The sequence below is a fragment of the Ixodes scapularis genome, unplaced genomic scaffold (genome assembly GCF_016920785.2).
Source record: "Ixodes scapularis isolate PalLabHiFi unplaced genomic scaffold, ASM1692078v2 PGA_scaffold5__190_contigs__length_132052651, whole genome shotgun sequence".
NCBI classification, from domain to species: domain Eukaryota; kingdom Metazoa; phylum Arthropoda; class Arachnida; order Ixodida; family Ixodidae; genus Ixodes; species Ixodes scapularis.
In genome coordinates, this window is record NW_024609880.1 from 91,328,992 (window position 1) to 91,350,897 (window position 21,906).

Below are 21,906 nucleotides of genomic sequence, written 5' to 3' on the forward strand. Positions count from 1 at the left end.
ATGAATCTTGACAAACGCTGCATCCATGAATCTTGACATAGGAACCAGTAGTGCGCTGGTCGCGGCTTGCACGAAAAAAAAAATTGAAAAGCTGTAAAAAAAAAAAAAAAAATCGCGTCACGGGATTTGATTTTTTTACAATCTCGTAAATCCTAAATGCTGCTGTGTGCTCATTTCATAACACGTTCTAGAACGCGCGAGTTCTTGAAGCTTGCTTCCATCGGAATGAGAAAAGAAAAGGCTGTGGAGTTTGATAATAATGCATCTGGTTTCGCATAGGCACTTAGAAGCTAACATATTTGTGAGACAGCGAACTCTTCTATTTTAATATTTATCCTATTACGTCCTTCTGGCGTTGCGCTCGGTGAAGTGTTCTTCATATTCCGTATCTTGTTTAATGAAAACTTCTTTAAGGGTCTAATCTGAGTTACCGAAGGCTAGTTCAAATAAAGAAAGCTGTTTTCTCTCCCCACTGTTCCTTCAATTGCTTACACGCCGAGGTGGCGGGATAGTTAGCGAGTTCTACTTGTAAGTGGGTTTGTAAGGAGGTCGCAGATTTTACAGCTACTGCGTCGGATCCAATTAGATGAAGTCCGAATGCGTAAACGTCGGTGAGGTAACCTTTGAGTGCACATAAAGAAACCATTCCTGGTAGAAATCCCTGAGCCTTACACTGCGATGTATCCCGTTTCGTACGTGCTGATTTCAGATGTTTTATTTGTAATTTATTTTGATGTTGCAATTTGGCATTTATAATTCCCGAACCGGTTCGCGAACCGCTTCAGCGCACCGAACCGGTTCGCGAACCGGTTCGCGGATCCAATTAATCGAACCGGAACTGAACCGGAACAAAATAAATTTACCTGAACCTGACCCGTAACCGAACCCATATTCTTTTCGGTTCGACACACTGGTTTATTGTCTTTTTTTCGGTTGGCCATCACTGACTGAACCAATTACGCACAAAAAATGCGCCAAAACCCTGCAATTTTCTATTTTTTATTACTTTACATGAGGGGAATTTCGTTGTTTTTAAATGTTCATTTCCGGAGGAGGACCTGGATTTTACTTTTTCCTTATTTTTGTCTCATTGGTTACGACCGCTACGCTGTTGTTGCTAGGCTCGTTTTATTGCAAACCGTACACTTTCCTCGCTGAACCGCAATCTTTAACACATGTGGGACAAAAAAAAAAAGCGCAATTTCCATCCACGTTTCCTATACCAGAGGTAGAGGTAGCAATTCTCTCCGCGGTCCTGAAGGGCGCTTCTATACAGCGAGTCTGTCTTAGCGTGGTACCTTTAAGTTGCAGCTCCTTGACAGGACCACTCTTTCGTTCAACATGATGTCTCGTGGTATTACAACGAAAGTTTTTCTTCTAATATTTTGCGTCTCTCCGGTCATTTCCACTGACTGCTCAGCTCTCGATGGTTTCGACGCTTCGAAGGTAATTGCATAAATTTAGCGTACCAATCATTTAAGAAAAAAAGATTGAACTTGAAGGATTTATATATATCTCTCTCTCTCTCCCTCTCTCTCTCTCTATATATATATATATATCATGTTGTTTCTCTTTTTCAGTTCTTCAACAGCTTTAAGGAGGGCTATATCAAGTTCACATCACAAGATATCGGTCTAACGTGTACAGCGTTTTCGCAAATTGAGATGCAAAACGACTTGAAAGTAGCCACGTACAACGTAACTTTCAGAAAAGTTGGCAGAAAGCAAGCGTAAGTACTTCTCAATGTTCTGTGCGTTGCATAGATCTTCCGTCTAAATTAATGATATTTGTTTTCGCATATATCCGGTTCTATTTGTCACTTACGCATTCTGGAATACTTCGATACCCCACTTTATCAGATGGTGCATGAAGTGACGAAGCGCTTTGACGAATGTTGATTGCGGGAGGCTCAAACTACCGAGGGTATTGGAGAGTTAAAATTCGCCGGTGTTCTGCACAATAAATGAGATTTTCACTATTTCGTTAAATTTCGTTTCGGTCTAGTTGGTTGCAGCCGACTTCCTGACACTATCGTTTACATGGAAACAGCTGCACTTATTCATTTAAAACAGCCTCAACGTTGAACCTCTTAACTAAAATATTTATTAATATGTAAATTTTTTTTCGCAACGTGAAAATTGCAAATCATTACCAACTAAACGTTCTGATAGCACATTTCTTCCTACAATCTGTTCTTCAGTGTGTTCTTCTTTGTTGCCGAGCTCCATTGGGCGTTTAATTGTGTCAGCAAAAGGTAGCCCCAAACTAGAGTTACAAAAATTGCTTGAAAAAATAATGTCCAATCAAAGAAGATTTCATCAGAAGAAAGTTGAATAAAGATCAAGACGATTTAAATCGTGATATAAATTGTGGTTTATGTCAGGCCAGTTTTACTATGATGATTTTAATCAAATCTTTCTCGCAAAAGTGCGGTAATCCCAAATATAATTATTATTTAATGTTTACTTATTATTGATGCGTTTTATATGTGCATTTGTTTTGTGTGAATAACGAAGAATCATCCAGCGAGAAATATTTCAATCGGGTTGAACACGAGTAGACAGCAGTTCTCTTTTAAGAAAATCGGAGCACTGAGCTTTCTTTCTTCCAGTTTGTTCGTCAGCCTAGTAAAGCTATATTGCAATCAAATCAGAACGCGAAAAAAAGAAACAAAAAAATTAATGGTTTAGTTTAAGGAAAATTGGAAAATGAAAAAAAAAACAAAGGAAGCTTTTAGATAAATAAAAAATCAACCAGATTTTTTTAGTATGGCGGGGTTAACTATAAAAAGTTATTGGTTAAACTGTACCTTATATTTACAGTAATTATTTATTTCGCATTCTTATCAGTAATCGGACGGATTGATCAATCAATGTGCCATGTTTCGAAATACGTGTAAAGATAAAGAGTGACCATTTCCTATCTACAGTGATTTCAATCAAATTAAACTGATTTAAATCGAATACATCTGAATTCAACAAAAAAAAAACAATCTGATCTACTTAATTTAAAAAAAAAGACAAATTTCCATCCTGATCAGCAGGGGCTTCCACTATGTGTCTGCACCTTGCGTTTTGACTGTAAGTGTGAAAAAGTAAATTTTCAAACCAATGTCCACGCTATAAGGAATCTCAATTTTTAAAACGACGTGTTATTCTGCTCTAAAGCGCTCATGGCATTACGGGTTACATTTGCCTGACTTAATAAACATTTAGAAAACTGCTTACTACAAGAAGCAAGTTTCAAGATTAAAAAACAATTGTGAAACAATGTTTGTCATTGGGGTCATACTTGAAATTACTAAGATCTTAATAACTCGATCTTAACTTCAATAGGCACTTGCATACAACAATGTTACATTTGTAGATTCCATGTTGGGTTCGGTTTTCAACTACTGGCTTTCTTAATCTCCTGTTTGAGCATGAAGGGTTGACTATGAATGTTTATAGGAAGTATGTTTCTCTTTATCCTTCAAAGGTGCGTGTTTTTTTTCTTAGTCCTGTTTGAAGAATTTACTGACCTATTGACTCTTTGCCTTACTAATTCATTGACCTTACACGACGGTAAAAAACACTAATTGTTTTATTATTCATTTTTTGTTTGAATATGCAGAGAAACAAAGAACCAAACCATTGAAGTGCAGTCTCAACCGGACCAAGTATTGGTGTTCGAAGGAAACAGTAAGTTAAATTTCTATTAATACGAACAAATTTATTCATTTTGTGACCTGTGTCAGTGTCGAGAAGTTCAAGATGTGGCGCTGCGAAATTCTGCTGTACTTTCTTGCGCACTCTATTGGGCTGCTTCGAAACAAAACACCAAAAGAATTTAGAACCTTTCTTAGATACGGAATTGCTTTGTCGTGATGATTCAAGTTTAATATCGCATAATTTTCCTAAAGCAAATATTGTACATAAAAACAAAAGGATCGCCGGTTAAGAGTTTAGTCCTGTTATATTTCAATTTTGTAAATGTACATAAACAATGGTTAAAGTCTCATTAACACCATGATAATATTATGCCATCCTATGTGTAATTCCGACTTTCTAAAATAAGTCTAACTTATGAATCATCAGATAAAGAGAGTAAGCCTTTTAAGTCGCATTCGGAAGTCTTATGTTGCGTTCTCAGAGCATCGTCCGACCAGAAATTGAGCTACAGAGCTATGTTGCTAGGAGAGAGACTCACGTACTACGCCTCCACAATGTTTTCGTCAAAGCGCTGTTATAGAGAGTCAACAATGGCAACTATAAATAAAAAAAAATTAAAAAAAGAAAAAAACGTTCCGTTACTTTTTGATTGGCCAAGAACCGGTGTGCTAGGTGGAAAACCGTGATAGACATGTCGGATCCCACACAGTCTAAGGTGGCTATATATAATGACCTGATGTGGTGGAGGCCTTGTGTTGTAATCCGTGACAAATACTAGTGCTTTCGTTGTAAACCCGCACGCAACGCAGGAGTTTGATGGTGCTCCCACGTCCATGTTCCAACAATACAAAAGCATCTTAGGACAGGAAGTCTCCGTGAATTCACTCGTTCCAAAGTGCTTCGAGCGCAGGAAATTCCGACGGTGCTTTTCATTTTTACCAGTCTTGCGGAATATGCACCCCTTAATTCCACACAATTCCATTATGGGGAATTAGAGCTTCCAACAATTCCATTTTATTCAACTCCTCGGAATAAAAACATTAGGCCCCTTCCCACTCCAGGAATGGTTGAACTCCACCTCCGTTCCTTTAATTCCTGAACGTGAAAAAATGGCAATTAACAGCCACACTGTGTTGCTGGAAAAAATCTGCATAAAGCTGCTGACGTTATCAAACGCGGAGACGACTGAAAAGTATGAAAAAGCTTCCTCCAATCATTCATTTGACTACGCCGAAGGGTGGTCGCACAAATCACTTCGTGGCACTTCGTGTCACTGCAGACATCGATAGCGCTAACAAGCGTAGAAGGCTTGCGAGTCGCAACAGAAGCCAACAAATAAAACCAACCATTTTCTTCACAAACGGACCTTATAATCATAACAGATACATGGTTAGCGTGTTGTTTGTTTGATAAAACCTTAAAAATGCCTAGTTCGTGTGTGGCGCAAGAAGAAGCTACCTTGCTTTCTGTTAGGAATACTTGCACAACAGCTCCGCTAGTGCGCTGTTAGATGCGACGCCGCGTACACCTGTCCCAAATCTCCACGTGCACTGCGGCAAGAACAGAAAACCGCTTTTCAAAGTGCAATCGGTATACGGGGCCAGCACAAGGGAGTGTAGCAGTATATTATGTAAACCTGCCTTAAAACGTAAACGTAAACATGGGTTAAAAGCGGGGAGTCGGACTGAATATTATTCCGGTTCGGGTTTAGTAGCATTGAGTTCTGTTTCGGTTCGGTTCTGGTTTAGTGATTTGTTTGAAATAACTGTTTGGTTACCGGTTTCATCAAGCGCAAACCAGTTTAAACCTTTTGAAACAAAAGGCCGAAAACTCCCAGTCATTAAGAAGACGAAAGGATTACTTAGTGTAATCTGTATTGAAAAATTAGGTCATCAGAACCCGTGCTGCGGAAACAAGGACAGCAAAACAAATACATGCTTAATTTTATTTTGTGATCTTGAAGTATTAACTCGAACACCCTTCAATGAAAACTGAGTGATACAGGCACTTGAAAACAATAACAAGGTAAACTACTCATTGATAGACGTGCTGCGCTGCGAAGTTCCACAGAACAAACGCGTGACCAAAAATTGAAGGGAAAAGGATGAGTTCACATTCAGATGAGGAGAAACACAACGAACACGAATGGGCGCAGACTAACAACTCCTCATCTCAATGTAAATTCATCCTTTTCCTTTCGATTTTTGGTCACGCGTTTGCTCTGTAGAACTTCGCAGCGCAGCATATCTATCAATGTACAACCAACTAGCCCAAACCGAAGTCCAAGCTTTATTAAACTACTCACATGTGAACTCAATCATCCAGGACGCACTGTGACAGCGTGGCGGTAACACGCACCGTACTCGCAAACTGCCCACAAAACAATCGAAGTAGTCCTTACTTGTTTAAACAGCAGGAGTGTAGTCTGCAAAAGTATGGTAGCATTGCAACCCGGTGTAGATGAGAAATTTATCCAGTTTAGTACGACTGCTAGTGTGGAGTCTTTAACCGATATCACGCAGTACTGATACACGACCGCACATCGGTACGATGCTCATCCGGTTCGAAACGGCAAACTACCCACACTGCACGCCCGAATGATTTGCTCGAACGACTGAGTTGAAGAGGAGAAATACAACGAAGGCCCATTAAAAAACTATTAAAACAAAAACGGACACAAAATACAACGGGCGACTCGCTGTTTCTAAAAAACACACACACACACACACGCACACACGCGCACGCACACATACATACACACACACGCACGCGCGCACGCACGCACACACGCGCGCACACACACACGCACGCACACACACAATTACTTCAAACAGCGTCCAGGGCTCTGTGCGACTGGCGTCTTGGCGACCGGCACCGCAGTGTCGCGCTCGTCGCGGCTTCGCATTGTCGCGCCTACAGATTTAGCCACCGCGGAACAAAATCGCCAACAGCCGTCAACTTTCTGTGTTTATTTTCACGTTTATGTTTGCTTCTTTCTTCCTTCAGGAATATTGCTTAGTAGCCAAGAAAGAACACACACACTGACATGCGGGCGCGCACACACTAACAAGATATTTATTTAGCCTCTGGGCCACCATGCTTTCGGCATCGCCAGACATACTCCGTTTCTCACCTTATGATGCACCGCGATGGACGCTACGAGCTACACAAGCCAATCCGTAGTTCGAAGCTTGTCTCGTGACTTCGCGCGCCCCGCGTCGCTCTGCCCAACCGGAAGAACACGTGACGCCCTCCGAGCTATGGATTGGCTCCGATTGCTCGTTGCCTCCTTTGCGATTCATCGTAAGCTGATACCAAATATACAAGTGTACGCCTCCACTCCCACTTGCCAACGCCAATTTGTGCTGTACATAGACTTGGAATATACTTATTGGCCGCATTATTATTGAGCTGCCGCCACGTCGTCGCTGCCCTTTGTTTAGTCAAAACTAAGCCGCTGACGCCACCTTCGCGACTATTTAATTGACTTCGCGCCGCCCCCCGCAAGAAGGCGCGGCTCACATTTTATTACGCCGTACCGTTTCCAATGAATCGGTAACCGCCAGATGAGATTACGGTTCCGTTCCGGTTCGGGTTCAAAATCCAATGTTTGATTTCGGTTAGAGTCGTGTTCCGGCTCAGTTAAGAATATCGGCTTTGCTCCGGTTTTCGGTTCGGTTCGACATCCTGAGTTACAGCTGCATGCTAATCGCGCATGATTACAACAGCCGCTTTGTCGCATCTCGCGGCGCCAGGAAAGACACATTGTCCGTCTACAACTATTCAGTTATGGTTGCTTCACTGAGGGCGCGCCATTTCAATACTCAACAGAGCATACACCAGTGAGACATCAAGCCATCGAACACCTCCAGTGCAATGATGCTCTTTCAAGAGCTACTTACCATGCCCTAAAAAATAAATTGTGCCATCAGCCCGTAGCCCCTAAATGAAAATCAACACAGCTTGCCTAAGAACCGAGACCATTTCATTCCACTCCATTCCGAGCAAAAGACGTCTAATTCCATTCCCATTGCATTCCCCCCGCGCTGCCGCCATTCCATTCCCATTCCATACCAGGCTCGCGAAATTGCGGAATGCCTGAATCATTCCAATTCAGGAGTGGCAAATCCGCAACACTGCTTTTTACGGCGCCTATCAAGGCTCTCCAACGGGTCGGGCAAGCAGAAAACACTTGAAAACTGATCTAGATACACTGCCAGCTCTTTCGTAGCCGTCATAGAAAAACCAATTCTGCGGCATTTTGATCAAAAGGCAGGCTCCTGCTTGTTTCTCTCAAAACGACGCATAGCCATGACCACCTCACTTGGGTGTTTTTGTGCAAACGCCATACCGGAAGCTTGTTTGAAGCGCCATCGTCGCGGCGTAACAAAAGAAAATTTATTTGGAGTATATGACGCTTCGCGTCCTCTCTGTAATAACAGCTTGACCCCCCCCCCCCCCCCCCCTTCCCCGATTTACAGGGCTTTTTTCACCGTCGAAATAAACAATGCGTCGCCGAACTCTCAACATCCGCCAAGCGGCCCGAACCAAATGCCAAAATTAAGTGAAAAATTTACTTTCTCTGGCTCGCCACGGCAATAGCACAGGTGATGCACTGCCCTTGCGAACGTCAACTGTAGTTTGACGTTTCATCGCTACATGAGGAAGCGTTTTTCAAGAAGAGTACTGTGCTCGCGCAGAACTCCTCTTGAAAATGGTTGATTGTGGCCGCGCAGAGAATTGTGAAAGAGTATATAAAATATTCATCACGCATTATGTCCAAGAGCAGACTGTGCGTTCAACATAATCTGTGTACTCTTTGCAGATACTGACGCCACATATAACATGACGCTCATATACAGCGTACCCGGAAAGTGCGGCATATTTCGGGGAAATGAGAATACCTCTTGTAAGTATTTGAAACTATGGGAATACAACGTTTCTCAAAAGGAGTCTCGTGTAGCACCCAATTCACTAGCGCAAAAAGATGCGTCTTTAAAATAACATCTTTGTTTAACCCTCTCAAGCATGAACAAGCATGTCAAGGTTACAGACTATCTTTATAAAACAAGGAGACACAGAAAGTTTTAGTATTAACATTTTCTAAAGAATATAAAGGGTGCCGTTGAAGCGAAGCACAACTTCATATGGAACCTTTAAAGCTTGAATGTAGACCGGCGAACCCCAGACTGCAACGGTTTGGAACAGTTTAGTATTTACAGAAAATGCAGGTTGAATGATAAGGGCTGTAATAAAGACGAATGCAAAAAAAGACAAAGAAAACAACGAAACAGAAAACAAAAAAGCACGATGGTTTCTAAGATGAAGTTGAATGAATCGTTTGCAGCATCCCATAGCTTCTTAGAAATATGAAACGTTCTCCCTTTTTTTTTAAATTTGTTTAACCATCTGATTTCAGGAAATAAAAACACGCTCATTGTCTCTACACTTTAAAGGGACACTGTTATGAAAATATATTTCTTTATAAATGGACACGTATATTTAAGAGAAAAGTACCCCTAAAAATAAATTTCGTTCGAGCAATATTTACGCTACAAGACGTAATTGAGGTTCAGAACGTGGAGGTCGCAGCCCCCTAAGACCGCCCCTTGATTACAAGGTGCTTACATCTCTCATTGGTTGGAGAGATGATTGACGTGTGAAAGGTTGGTGGTAAATTCGTATCTCCGTGACCTAATAGTATTTTAGTTGAGTATAGTTTTATGTCTGAGAAGCAATAATTAAAGATAGTGTAATCAATGTTTTCAAATGTATTCCGAGACTGGAGACCGCTTCTCCCGCTTTGCTTTGAAACGTTAACTAACGTGGCTGCTGGCATCTGCGGAGTGCTGAACGGGCCGAATGTCCGAGTCATTTTGAGTTTACAGAAGGTTTTACAGGACGATCTTATTAACGGACATGGTTCGCAGCAAACAGCTGTCGCAAGTCCGCACCTTCGGACGCGCTGCGTGCATGCTTGTTTCTGTAGCGGAATTGGCTTAACGTCCCACGTCACCTATTTTGATCGATCTGGCTTGATTTCTTTCTTTGGACGTGTTGATACTGAATAAAGATGTTGGTTTCCATAAAAGCGGCCCCGCTGCTTTGTGAATTTTACAACCATCTCGATTGCAACCCTGGGTTTAATACCGAGAAGATACCTACACAGGTGAGAACTTGCTAGCCATTTGGCTTTAGGCAATGGTGCATTCGGCTCGCCACAAGTTAGTCCAGGTATGTTCCTGTCATTTTACTTCGAAAGGAAAGTAGCTCTCAAGTTTTGCAGTGCACCTGGCGTGCCAACTGGAATAATTTTACGTCACGTTTTAATTGTGCGCCATGACGCTCTCTCGGCTTATGACGCTCTTTGACAAAAAAAAGAAACAAAAACAAACAAACAAGAACATAAAAGCTGTAACGACTGCATATTTATTTTGTCGCTTTTTTTTTTTCTAGTCCTCTCGGTCGCCTTTTATTGGACATCGACAGACGCCGACAGACACTTGTAATGAACCGTCGTCCGGGCATGATGAAACACTAGAACGCCGCTTTCATGATCGAGTCTTGCGAGCGTTGTAAGAGTTTTTAGACGGGGCGGAATAGCAGACGGACGAAGGCGAAAACGGACTCCGGCAGGCAGCGTTCATATCCGCGCCCTTCGGGCATGGCGGAAGACGATTGACGGTGGTGAAAGAGCAGACGATGAAGGAGGCTGCCACGCGTCTCCTTGCAGAACTAACAGGCGTTGTCAGACACCAGACTAGACGCGCCGCATGTCGGGAAGGGGAGATAACAGGCTTGTTAGTGTGTTCGGTCGAACAGCCAAACCAATCCAGAAGTAATGGGCGGAGCAACTGATTTGTGATCAAGGCTTAGAATCCACCGTGACCTCCACCTAAATAGCGTCAAACAGCGTAAATATCGCGCAATTTTTTTTTTTCGTGGCATAATTACGAAAAGAAGTACGTGTTCTATCTAAGCCCTTTTATTAAAAGCTTTTTTTATTGCAGTGTTTTTTGTTTTTTTTTAACGCGGTGCGAGGTCTATCGTAATCAGGCCTTTTGCTTCGCCATTAGTTCATCGCCGCCCTTTGCGGCTGATGCCTTATCTCATCAATTGCTGGGTGATGATAAGACGCTAGGAACTCGCCATGCGTTGCTTTACCAAAGCTGTCAGTGAGTGCAGTGTGTATGCGACGGACACGCCAATATTATCCACAATAATTTAGCAGAGCTAAAACGGTCGTCGCCTCTACTCCCCTCAGAATTCGTGTAGTAGCAGCCTATGCTTTTTTTTCCATAACTTGGCAAAGAGCGAACGCTACGGCCCTCCGAGTCAATAGGACGACGGATGCGATGCACGTAACAGCTCTTACCAAAGGTACCGGTGGCGAGTGCCTAACCTGCGGAGTAGATAAAACGGTAAATAGCGGAAGGAGCAACCAACCTCTAACCCTATGTGTGTCCCCAGGCGATCCCTTCTGCCTCCCTCAGAGATTATCCTGTCATTTCAAAATTCGTACAAAACCGGCGTCCCTCTCTCCCGCCCATGGTTTCGACAGCGTTACGCGCTACTAGTGAGATAGAGCTCAGCCACGTGTCTCCTTCCGATGCACTGATTGGCTCGCCGGAACCGTAACTTTCGCCGTCTGCCAGGCTACATTGACGCGGGGTATAGTTGTTACGGCGGCGTATAGCAACTTGGTGTCTCAAGCCGCCGCCCGATTAACAGGGTTCATTCGTAAGCGTCCGTCAATCTCTCTATTGAATGTGAACAGCTGAGTGGGAATGAAACTAGCGTGGTACCTGCTTTCTGTGTAGCGAGCAGCGCCTGCGCCGCAGTAACGCGTGATTTAAGGTGGAGAACGCAATTTTGCTTAACACCCAAATGTTTCTGATGTAATCATTCAACCAGGCCGTCATGAACTTTACAGATAGGCCAATCTATTTCCATGTTATAAACATGTGCACTTGTGACAAACGCACGAACGCCATAACGGGGCTTTTGAAACTTTGTACGAGTTCTCTTACAAGTGAGGCCTTTCGCTGAGCTACATCCATGCGCCTGTGCATTTCCCTTCAATGCTGTCATTTGTGAGATGAAGGATAAACATAAAGACTACATTTCTGATTACCAATTTTTTCACATAAATACCATAGCCTAATGGAGATCAAAGGGAGTGTAGTGAAGCATTTCATTATCTATTGTTGAGCCTCAAATGTTCCCATCCCGCGGTAGCCTCTTTGATGCACGATGAGTATAGGCTATCTTCATAAAGTGCTAAGGATAACTTTTATACATCAAATTGACATTGGATTGTCCAGGCGCTATGAAACACTTTTCGTGTTTTGCAGCTAAAAAAAAACAAAAAATAAAAACTCACGACTCTCTCGCTATTTGTTTCAGATTGCTCCGTTTACGTAAACAGAGATGCGAGTGACGCTGACATCGACAATTGTGTCGATTTTCTTCCACGACTCTGCGGAAATCGCCTCTACAACGGCAGCGATTTTGACAAGTGCTTAGGTTGGTGATACTCCTTATAATGATCGCCCTCCTTATATTAATTCTTGAAGGGCTCTCCAGGAATGCCAAAATGACTCCCGCATGGTGACATGAGCACGAGCTCTTGAGAAGCATTATGAGGGTCCTGTTAAACATTTGGATGATGGAATCATAATATTGATATCGCCATATACGCAAATTGTTTTATGAAACACCTCTAGATGGCGAGGGGTAATATCAACATTATAGTTTTATATCGTAACCATACAAGTGGTCTACAATATTCACGTAATTGTTATAAATCGGACGTATGCATGCGGGCGAAGCCATTGCAGTATACTGTAGTACGCCAGCGCTGGATATCGGCGTGTTCTTATATCAGCGTAATGGTTTTAATGAAGCGTGATGTCAGAACCCTAAGGAATTATGTCCGAGGCTTTAGTGGAGCACTAACAATTGTGAAAATCTGTAATCACTCCTTAAATTTGTTGACAGAAGTATTTCTTTCCAACAAAAAATACCACGCCGCAAAAGTCTACCTGTAGATGTACCCGAAATTCGAGGATTATAAATCCACAACCAAACCGAAATCTCCCCTGAGCTCCCAAGAAATTTAAATTTTCTGTTGTCAGGAGATCCTGGTTTAGAAATTAGAGGTAATGTGTTTAGACAGGCGCATTACATCCATTAAAACCTTGATGTATGCTGGCAGTGCACCTCATATAAGAAATTATTATCTAATAAATACAAAAGTGAAGAACGAAATGCCTCTCATGTTATAAAGGGGGAATAACAAAAAAAGAAAAATAATTAAAATATAAGATAGCTCTCTACTAATATGAATTGTGCCACTAGTTTTTAAACGTTTCAATTTCGTCAATGCGTATTTCTCTGACCGATTGGCGACAGGCCCTGCCCCCCCCCCCCCCCCCCCGCCCCCCACAGTCTCAGCATAAATTAATAAATCAGTAAAAACGTAAATCAAAATGCACTAAAAAAAGTATGTTTACCGCTTAGTCATACCTAAATGGGAGGCTCAGATATTCCAAAATAATACTTCTGCTTCAAGAAAAATGTACTAAGGGGCAGGAAAAGCTCAGGAAATTAGTAGCTAGACAGGCTGTCAAATAAAACTTCTAGCTTGTGAATCTAATGGTTTGATCAACCATTTGAACGAACTTGTATGCCACTGAGTTATGTGTAACGCGCCAGAACTGGCGCAGCAATGTCATGCAATCCATATGTAACAATATCTTGCGAATCTCTCTCATAGATGTATGGCATGACCAAACTACTGCTACTGGGGAATGCCGTCGAATCCAACGAGACTTAGGCTGTTCTTTTTAAAATGTGCACGCTAACACCGCAGGATATGCCATATCGATAGTTCTAAATCTGAATTAACCATAGTAAAGAAAAGCAACGTCCACGTACAAATTTGTATTGTTTTAAAGAGTATTTACATACCTGCGATATCATCAATAGGTCTCGCGAATGTGCATTAATAAATTATGCCAAGACGTTCTTACGAACCATTGGTCTAAATTCCCGAGCTTAAATTGCTCAAAGTCGATTTTGGTGTCGGAGTATGCGGTTGAACGGAACTGAAACCTACGTGAAAAGCAAGGTGTATTCGTCTTTTTCAGAGAAAACCAGAATTGTGCCTGTCTCAAATGCACTACCCAAGATACTGTATTTCAAATACTTTTTGAAGTATCTAGGTATCTTGAAAGCACATTTGGTGGAGAGTTTTTCATACTGTGTTTTAGCTACATTTCAGTGTATTTTGTACTCAATTATTTCAAATACATTTTTAACATTCCTTCATTTTCCTAGTTTTTCTGTATGAAATGGCGTGCGCATGCCACGAGCAAACGTGAACATTCTTTCCAGCAATTAAATCCTGCTACTAGCTCCAATAGGCTACGGTGACTTAGATTGATCTCGTGAAAACATTTTGTGCCGATTTTGACTAATATTTCACCCCAAAGTTCGTTCAATGAAGGTTTCCCCTCGCCTTTTCAAATGCGCCTTTTGTTTCTTAGAGTTTTCCCCAAAAGATGCTCAAACAAAAGGAATGGTTTTACGGAGGTAAAAATTGTCACACTGAGGCGGAACTCAGAACGGGAAGCGACTCACGACAACTATGCGAACTTCAGTGTCAAGAAAATAGCAAATAGAAGAATATGAAAAGTGGAGGGGAAAACATACTTTTTTTCCTGGTTGTATATTTAACGCCACTACAGCAAAACGTAGATTTGTTTTTTTTTGGGGGGGGGGGGGGGGGGGGTTTGGCGTTTATTGCTTTTGTGAATATTGTCTCTAAGTGAACATTGATAAGCAGAGAACAAGACAGGAAACGAACTACGAGCAGCATGACCTCTCACAATGCTAACAAAGTTTTCCGCAACACGGAGCGCCTTTCTGAACGCGACGTACTTGAAGAAGGTGCCACCAGTGCCGTTGCTATTATGTGGGCTCTCTTTGTTATCCATTCAGTCATTTTTGTATCGCAATATAGTTGATTAATGTAGAAGTTTGTGCTATTTTGCATGCAGATATAATTAAATACCAAACAGCCTAAGGACGAGGACAAAGTAAAAGGTAACCAACAGGACACAGCGCTGGCTCTCTACGGAAGATTTATTTATGTTATCATCCAGTATAAATAACGTACAGGCCATAGCAAATAAATCATGGAAAAACAAAAAAATTCATTACACGTGTTCAATACAAAAACGTCCCTAGTTTTCCCTCCTCACTCCAAGGAGCGAGGAGGGCAAATCAGAGACGGTGATGTATGAAACCCGTGATATGCATTTTTTGTGTTTTTTATTAATTTATGGGGTGTAGTATGTTTGCTATTTATACTGGATGTTAACATGAATAAATCTTCAGTTGAGAGTCAGCACTGTGTCCTCTTGGTTACGTTTTAGTTTGTCCTCGTCTTTGGGCTATTTCGTTTTTAATTATGCCTGTATACCACGTTCGCGTGTTGTAAAGTCCACATATAGGGATTATGGATTGTAGTGAAACGATGTGTCTAAGGCGCGCAGCATGCCGTGATTTTCAGCGCTGTCATTATAACTAAAGCGACCTTTTTTTTCCTCCAGAAATGTTTTGTAACATGTATCAGTAATATCCTGCTCCTTATAGTTGGACTGTATAAAATAGCCCTACAATTTTTTTTGCCTTTTTTTTTGTTTTTACGTGCTAATAAGCCATTCTGGTAAACCAGATTTGCGCAACGTATCATAATGTTTTTTCACTGATGTCTATAAAAATACGCAATACGGAGATATCTTCAAAAGTAATTGAATTACATTTCTAAGTATTTGTACCCTACTCAAGATACTTCACAATGAAAGTAACATGAGTAGTGTTGGAAATACTTTATGAACAAGGTATTTAGTAACTTAACTTAAATACTTTTATGGAGTATTTTGTTCGTCACTGAGAGAAACCCGTAGAGCCCAAGTTGACAAAGCTTGTGCAAAAGCAACGTAACAAAGAAAGAACCGAAAGAACATGCATTAAGACAGCCTGGCTGCTCCCTGAGGCGACAGGAAAGCATTAGTTCTGATAAACTATAATAATAAAAAAAGATTTATTGGGTCGGCCGACCCTAAGATACCGAGAATTTCGCTCACATCGCAATCGCGCCTCCCCCCTTCTTTTTGGAAACGTTAGCAAGTGTTAGCTTAGCACACTGACTATAGACCAACTCAATTCCCTGACGTCAGGTCACTGCGGTGGCGCTGCTGTCGGTACTGCGCATGCGCAAACGCTTCACTCCTAACGAATTTGGTTTCTAAGCACTACGCGGCCCATACCCGGTGTAGGCAAAGCGGGTCTGCTTGCATAGACACTGTGTTCATGTATACTCCGCTTCCCATTAAGTCCGAGCGCAGCCAACGCAACAGTCGGATGGGGTGAACCAGGCAGCGCGAAAAGTGCATCGTCATGGCCCCCGTCGTCCTCATGCGTTCGCTTCACCGTCTAAACCAATCATAGACGGTAAATGCGCTCCGATCACGCGCTTTTTTCTGGCACGTCATTGGTTTAGCTGAATATGGGAAACACCCACAAAGACAGCGAGTGTCATGACAATGCGGAGAGCAAGTCGTCTGCTTTTTGCGCGGGAGTTGAGATGACGTCTGAACGACACCGAGCTCTGATTGGCTTTGATTGGAAGGATAGTAGGTATAAACCTGAATGCTAGATGTCTTGAGGTCTACCCTCTATTTCTTTTCAATCTGCCAATTGGAGCTCAACGTTCTGACATCACCGCAACCCCTGTGCAAGAAGCAGACAAACTTGAGTTCATCTCACACTCTTTGCGCTGCTTGATTGGCTCCGGTGGACCGTAGTGTTCGCTGCGGTCGGACTTAATGTGAAGAGGAGTGTGTAGACCTTCCCAAAAAGCGCTTTCTGCGCGCTGCCATCTTTGTTTGCTGGGTTGTGGAACGCTCTCTGAGCATGCGCCGTGGCTCTGTTGTCGGTATATCAGACTCTGCGCGTGCGTTCAGAGCTTGGTGACTCAGCATATTTCTCCCGGGTGATAAGTGCTGGAAAGGTATATTGAGATAACCGTCATTTTTCCCCTCGTAAACCACATTTACAAGCTCATCGGCATACACAAAGAAGACTTCGCACGCACGCAAAGATGCTAACCGGTGCAGTCTAGTCTATTTTGTGCTGCTTCTGCATTTTTGCTCTCGAACCTTAAAATACCCCCCCGCCCCTACAGTTTTTGAAGATTATCCGTAACTTTGAAATTGGGACTTGCTCAGTACTTTACAGCAATCTCTTTTATAGCACCTAACAATAAATTAAATCACGACCCCTATATTTGCAACGTAGAGCCTCACTATTTCTTGTAGCGCTGTTAGTATCTACTGTCAGCCGAGCTTTGTTGAAACGGAGTATTACTGCAGAACCTTTATTTAAACTACAAAATATTGAGCGCAGTTGATCCAGTAGTTGATGTCCGTGTTTCTTGTCTAACGAAACATTTTGCTTCAATTATTTCTCTCAAATAAGGTTTGAAGCCTGCTGAGGACCCTGGATTCAACTCTCCTGCAGAAGACACTTCTCCTAGCACAGCATGCGTTATTCTGATAACCATGCTGGTCCCTCTCGTACAAAAATGTCTCCGTTGAAGTTTTTCTTTGTCATAGTTTGGCTCACCTAGCGGTTTCGGAAACTCAGACTGACTTTAAATTGGGCATCAACATGTTCCTAGAGTGGTGCAATAGTTCTACAAAAAAAATTGACATGAGCTGGGTTCAGCAAGCACTTCTGTTTAGAATGTTATGTTGAAGCCTCAAATCTCCATATAAAAATTCAAACTTGGGGGGGGGGCGGGGCATACGAATAAAATTATTAATGTAGTCGAGTATCTTGTTAGAATATGCATCGTGAGAGCGAACACTTGTCACATCTAGATCAAAAGGAACGATCCTCACAAGGCTATCATATGATCGAACAAATACGGCCATGTTATGGGGGACAAGCTTGGAATGAGAGGCTTATAAAAATATACTCGGAGTCATCAGACTTTCTTGCCATAGTAACTACATAAATTTCTCCTAGATAGCCTTAGTCCTTACCCACGATTGCGTTTATTGTATAACATAAAATTCTCATTCGAACCTGGAAAGTTTGTATCCTTATTCTGACATTCCTTTGATAATTGATCTCCGAATCAAATGGAATATTTAATGTTGAAGATTGCTGTGAGCATTATGCTCAGCAAGGTTTCAAGTTTAAACCATTCCAAAATAAAGACCTTTACTGAGAAAATAACTGGTACTAGTTGTTTAAAACTTTTTAAGTCTTTTTTGAACACTAGTTAGTTTTTGTATACTTTCTCTGCTGTGTTACATCCGTGACCATCTCAGAACTCTCTCTTTCTCTCAGTTCTCCTTTTCTTCTTTCGACCTTCCTCACCATTTAGTGTCTCTAGTGGCAGTAGCACCTCTTTCCCTCTCGGTCCAAGCGTTCCTTGTTGATGCGTATATATTTTAGTGTACAAGTGTTCAATAAACTTTGGGTGCTCAAACACCTGTCTTGTCTACTGGGCTCTGCACTCGCAGTACAATGACAGTCGTAGTGACGATGCTGCAGCTATCCTGCATTACACCTCAACCTAGTCTGTTTTCATATCGTTCTGAGAAAGAGTAATTGCGCATGTGCATGCCAAAACTTTATGTATGCTCTGAGTTGTTTTCTGAACTTAAATATGCTATTAATTATGCAACATTTGACAACTTTCTAAACGTGATGATGTACAATATTCAGCTCTTACTTTCATTCACATGCATTTTTGTATAAAACAGCCCCGAACACAGGAACAAGTAGACTCCTCTCCCTATTTTGTCATTTATATGTTCAGTACGTTCGGAATAAGATGGAAAAGCTTCTATACTCGCTTCTAATGCGATAGTATATATAGCGGGTGTTTTTGCGAAGACTTTCAAAAATCCTAAACATCAGGGTGTTTGAGAAAAAAAGAAACTGTTTTCGAGAACAAACTACCAGTCACGGCGGACGTCAGGAAGCGCCGAAAACAGAATACTTAGCCAGATAATAATTAAAATTTGGTAATTAGCTTATTAATTAGTGGAAATAGACATATAGTTCCAATTGGAAAGTTACTGAGCGTTTTCGAAAACCACTAAATCAGTCATTTTCAGAAAGACTTTGAGCGCGTGATAAGAGTAGTAGCGCACTAAAGTTATCACTCGTGGAGCAGGTACAAGGCTGGGGCTAGATAAGAGGCGGAAAAATCGCGCGGGCGCTTACCGCAACCGCTTTCCTTGTACCTGCTCCAAGAGTGGTAATTTCAGTGCGCTACTGCTCTTATCACGCGCTCGAAGTCTTTCTGAAAATGACTGGTTTAGTGGTTTTCGATAACGCTCATCAACTTTCTAAATGGAACCATGTGGCTTTTCCCACTAATTAAAAAGGTAATTACCAAATTGTAATTAATTTGCTGACTAATTAGTCTGTTTTTTGAAACTTCTGACGTCCGCTGTGGCTGGTAGTTTGTTCCCGAAGTCAGTTTCTTTTTTTCTCAAACGCCTATAATGTTTATGATTTTTGAAAGTCATCGCAAAAACACCAGGTATATATATATATATATATATATATATATACATATATATATATAAATAGAAAGAGAGAGAAAGAGAGAGACGGTGAAAGCTACACTCACACGGTTTGTGCGGGTAAGTTATAAGGCCAGGGAGAACATAGCATAGGGAGCTCGTCGTAACGATCAGTCGGCTAATTAGGTAAAATTTGTTAATAAAATTTTTCATTTGTGAAAATACACCTATGTTTTCAAATAAAACCTCGTCGTGCGTCAGCGAAAACTACTGAATCAGCTCTTCTTAGAAAGGTATAAGGCAGGGACAGTGTTTTGCGGTGTTCAGTAAAAACGCTGACTTTGGACGCGTTTCTAGGCTTCGGTTGATTATCGGAGCGCATCTCTGCGCCCGCGGTCCTGCTCCCCAGTGGCTGAGACGCGCAACACAGGTGCGCGATAGTTCCCCTCCATCTCACGAGGGAGGCGTTGCGGTGGCTTTGCCCCGATCACCTTGGGGCAGCACCGCTGGCGCAAAATGCGCTCCGATAAGAAGCGACGAAACATAGAAACGCGTCCAAACTTCGCGTTTTTTCAGGACGCCGGAAAATGCTGTTCCAGCCTTACGTCTTTCTAAAAACAGTTGATTTAGTGAATTTCGATCGCGCTCAGCAAGTTTCTTATTGGAACATTATGTCTATTTTCTCTATTTAAAGATGTAATTATCAAATTATACAATGAGCCGACTAATTGTTACGATTAGCCCTCTGCATTATGTCCCCCTGACCATTTGACGCACTTGCACGAACCACAGGAGTGTGTAGCTTTCACGGCTCTTTTTTGAACAAGTATGTTAAGCTTAAAAAAACTTTAAAAAATATCCTGTTTATTTTTTTATGCTTTAACAATTCGTTCCCTTCTAGTTTTTGGCAATGTTATTCTGTAGTTTATAGGACACTCACGGTAAAACGGGCTCGTAAAGAACTTGCATAAACAGGAGTACTAAAATTTTGTTTGGACGATTTCAAAACCTTAAAGATGAGCAAAGTTTAAAACAAAGTTTAGACGGGACAATATTCTATCAAGGTTATTAGCGGTTTTCTTTTTTAAAAACGGCCCTACAACCGATGATAAATATAGCGATGTTTTAGGTTTTTGATGCACTTTAGGTGTTTGCGTTAAGTTTTTGTATACGAAACTATTAAGGTGGTCTAGTTGTATAAGCATCGTGAACAATAAACAGCGCGAATGACACGCAAGGATAAATACACAAAGACGCTACTAGCGCTAATCTCAACTCCCGTTTTAATGCTCTTAAAGAAAAATAAAAAAGTGAAGATAGTGATAATCAATAAACAAAAAAGGACAAAAGAGATGTAGAGAAAACAATATAAATAGGAAATACTAGAGCCAAAAAGTATGGAAAAGGCCCAATCTCGGCAAAAAAAAAATCCGTGAGGTGGACGTTTCGAGAGCCGATTTTGGTTCGAACGCATCCACAAGCCGGACCTTGTCGGAATTCACGCGTCCGAGATCCCGAGCGCGCTAAAAGCCTTTCACCATCTCCACTCTTTTCACGCAGGCGTCCTTCGAAAATCGGAAGGTATCGGAACTAAACGTGATATCTCCTTCTTTTTTTTTTGGCGCTGTATTTACTGATCATCTCCTTCTCTCCAGGCCGGTTTTCTTGGCGTAATCAGATGGCGGGTCCAACAGCCGTCTTGGCTTTGCACAGCACTTAAATGTATCGACACTTTGAAAGTAGTTTGAAAGTTTCAGAAATAAAACAACAAGACAAACAACCTTATGTAGAAAGGTTAAGGTACAAAGGCTCACGTGTAGACAACTAAAAAAATCAGCTGGCACTTGTCTTTTCATTTAACTTCTTTAGCTCACAGGCGTCGATCGCTTAGCTAGGCGTTACATGATGTGTAGGGAGGAGGGCAATGCATTCAATCCTGAAAGACAGTAATCACCTTGGTGTTGTGAAAAATCAACCTAAAAATAAAATATACAAATAGCTTCAGTTTGATATAAAATGTAATTAAGATAAATTGTGTCAAACTACACGAATTCACCAAGGTGCCCCCAATAATATGAATGCTCATTTTGTGTTAGTAAGAACCGTGTACAAGTCCTGATGTTGTTAACGTCCGTATTGTGGGACAACAATATAAGAAAGCACCGATGAGATTAACATCTTTTAAAATTACGATGGATTATCAGTTTGAAGGGAAAATGATGGGTGCAACGACATAAAAATACAAGATGGTTGCTAATTTTGACTCTGGTGATTTTTAAAACGTTATTGACATTTGGGTTTAAGCTGAAAATAAATTATTTAAATTAAATGACTTTTTAAAATCCGCACTGCACCTGCTACCCTTATGGTTCCCTGGGTGCGATGACATCAGTTATTACCAATTAAAATGTCTAGAATACAATATGAATGTTGTCCAATAGCAGTGTCTCTGAACTGCAACAAATATATAGAAAATTGAGTGTATAAAAACAAAGCGGTTGTGAATAACAAATTACAAATATTTTTGAACCATAGTGGAAAATAATAACAATAAAAAAAAAAAAAGTTGCGTCGGCCGGGAATCGAACTCGGGTCAACTGCTTGGAAGGCAGCTATGCTAACCACTATACCACCGACGC

The 21,906-nt window shown here is 41.5% G+C and overlaps 1 protein-coding gene and 1 non-coding gene across 2 annotated transcripts; one reads left to right on the forward strand and one right to left on the reverse strand.

Moving 5' to 3' along the window:
* Window positions 1-1,341: 1,341 nt before the first annotated feature.
* LOC115325570 lies at window positions 1,342-17,317 on the forward strand. Its single transcript, XM_029986308.4, has 6 exons — window positions 1,342-1,446; window positions 1,581-1,729; window positions 3,613-3,680; window positions 8,476-8,559; window positions 12,057-12,176; window positions 17,199-17,317. The coding sequence occupies exons 1-6, from the start codon at window positions 1,342-1,344 to the stop codon at window positions 17,315-17,317; spliced, it is 645 nt and encodes a 214-aa protein (XP_029842168.2).
* A 4,517-nt stretch (window positions 17,318-21,834) lies between these two features.
* On the reverse strand, window positions 21,835-21,906 carry Trnag-ucc. The gene has a single exon. It is a non-coding gene; the product is annotated as a tRNA-Gly (tRNA).